At 33.0% G+C, this 2,606-nt stretch overlaps 1 protein-coding gene across 1 annotated transcript; it reads left to right on the top strand.

Moving 5' to 3' along the window:
• The first annotated feature begins 1,314 nt into the window (after positions 1-1,314).
• Positions 1,315-2,265, top strand: LOC128533656 (olfactory receptor 52N4-like). The gene has a single exon (XM_053507939.1). The coding sequence runs from the start codon at positions 1,315-1,317 to the stop codon at positions 2,263-2,265; it is 951 nt and encodes a 316-aa protein (XP_053363914.1).
• Positions 2,266-2,606: the final 341 nt, after the last annotated feature.

The raw sequence follows: 2,606 nt of genomic DNA, 5'->3' as shown, positions 1-2,606 counted from the left end.
GGTCTATTTCTCTTGGCAGAATTATTCGGATTTCTGAAATACATCCACATGTACTGTATACCTCAAATGATGTCAGCCTGTCAGAAGCTTTTTAAATGATGATATACTTTTCTGGAATTTTCTAATCTATTTAAAGGCGCTAAAATTCATGCATAAAGTGTCATGCATAAAGTAGATGTCCTAACGGACTTGCCAACATTACAACTTGTTTCCGTTCTTCCTGTGCTTGGTGATTTTCCTATGAGTACTCCGGTTTTCGTCCCTGATCCAAAGACCTGCAGATCAGGTTAACTGGCATTCCCAAAATGTCCGTGGTGTGTGAGTAAGTGTCTCCTTGTGTTACCCACCATGGAATGGCATCCCATCCGAGCCTTGTGCCCTGAGTCTCCTGGGATAGGCTACAAGCTTCACCACAACCCTGTACAGGATGAACGGTATAGAGAATGAATGAATGAGAAAACTAAATTGTTATTATATTGTGTTATGTTGTCTTATCATGTGTTTTTATATTGTTGTTAAATTTAACAAAATATATTGATTTCTTTCCTCACCTTTACTAATGTGGTTTTGTTTAGATTAATTACTCATTGTATTATGCAAATTTAAACACAAAATTATTAGAAAATGCTCAAAGTGATTTCTGTTTCAGACTCTTTGAGCCTCAATAGGTAGCTACAGCATTTGGCAAAATGCATTTGTTTTAAATATAACACAGAAGAAATAAAAATGTATTTAACTCTTAAGTTCAAATGTACTAAAAACTAGTTCTTTTTTAAATAATTGAAAGTATTTTAAGCAGTTTTGAGAAAAAGCAGTTAATTTGTCTGTTTAATTTCTTATTTAACTGTTACTTTAACGTCCAGGAGTTCTGTCAGGTCCATTCAACTCACTATGACCTTTATGAATGTTTTTAAACAAATGAGAATTTGTCAAAATAATAGTACCCAATGGTCCTCATATGAGGATTTTGTAAAAATATTTAAAACAATAATTGCATAATGTCAAGTCCTCATATATTTGGGTATCAAGAGTGAAACTGATGCAGCTGATTTGTTTTTATCTTTGTGTACATAACTTCTTATTGCAAGCTATTGTGGAGACCAGATAGAAGTTGCTAATGACAACATACAGATACAATGTCTGTTGAGGACAGGAATTAATATAAATGGCCCCTATCACTCCCCTCTACTGACACAGTTAAATCTTTTGTAAGGTGAGCCGAAGTTCAGATGCCATGGGAAAGGAAAAATGAACTTAATGCAAACTGTTAAAATAAAATTTGTTCTTTTTTATTATTTTTCCTACAGGTTCTGAATGGAGCAACAACTTTCGAATAACACGTTTAGTTTCAGTCTTCAAATTGCCAGATTTGATGTTCCCCCTCAAGCTATTTATCCTGTTTTTATCATTGGGGCACTAGTCTATTCATTTGCAATATTTTGTAATGTAACAATTTTAGCATTGATTGTTACACAGCAAAACCTTCATAAGCCCATGTTCTACATTTTTTTCAGTCTTCCTTTGGCAGACGTAATAGCAATTACATGTGCTTTGCCTAGAGTGCTTCTCGATATTGTAACCCAAACAAATATGATCTACTATCCAACATGTGTCCTGCAGGGATTTTTGCTTCATTTATATGGAGGTAGTGTACTTTTTATCCTGGCAGCCATGTCATTTGATCGTTATATAGCTATATGCAAGCCACTCAGATATAACTCTATAATGAGTCCATATGTAGTTTGTGGTGTGATAGCACTGACTTGGGGATTTGACCTTTTAATGATTGTTGTATTGTTTGCTCTTCAGGCAAGATTTCCAAAATGTAAGACATTTATTTTTAATGTTTATTGTAGTAATAGTGCACTCTTACAACTTTCATGTGGTGGTGACCTTACCGTGAACAATGTTTATGGATTAGCTGTAACTGGGTTAATGCAGGGCATAAGTGTGAGTATTCAGTTATTTTCGTATGTACAAATTCTTAAGACCTGTCTTTCCCACACACATATAGAAGCAAGAAGTAAGGCTGTACACACATGTTTAGCGCAGATAATAACATTTGTGTTGTATGAAATAGTTTCCACCATTACCATACTTTCATATCGTTTTCAGAATATACTACCCACTGCACAACATATATGCGGTTTAATGATTTTCACAATTCTTCCAGTTGTTAATCCAATTATATATGGTATGAAAACAAGAGACATTAGAAATACATTTATCATAGTGCTGAAAAAACGGAAGGTGGCATTTAAATAATTTTTTTAAGAAACGTTACATGAATAAGCATTCCATTCAAATAATTCTGTAAAGTCTGTTTTTTTTAATGTAAAAAAAAAAATATATATGTAATTTGTAATTTGTTAAGATGATGTAGATTCTGATATACCAAATTGGCCTAAATGATTTGATTTTATTCATGTTACATAAAAGCATTTACAAAAATAAATAGCTTAACGTATAACCAGAACGTGTGTGCTATTTTTTTTTCCAAAGCAAAGGGATCTTTGTTTATAAATTTACATTTTTTATTGGTTTAAAAAAAAGCACTGAAAGCGCTTATAAGATGGCATCGTAAGTTCTAATATAACCGGAGTGGA

The sequence above is a fragment of the Clarias gariepinus genome, chromosome 11 (assembly GCF_024256425.1).
Source record: "Clarias gariepinus isolate MV-2021 ecotype Netherlands chromosome 11, CGAR_prim_01v2, whole genome shotgun sequence".
NCBI lineage: Eukaryota > Metazoa > Chordata > Actinopteri > Siluriformes > Clariidae > Clarias > Clarias gariepinus.
This window is presented reverse-complemented; position numbering and strand designations above follow the sequence as displayed.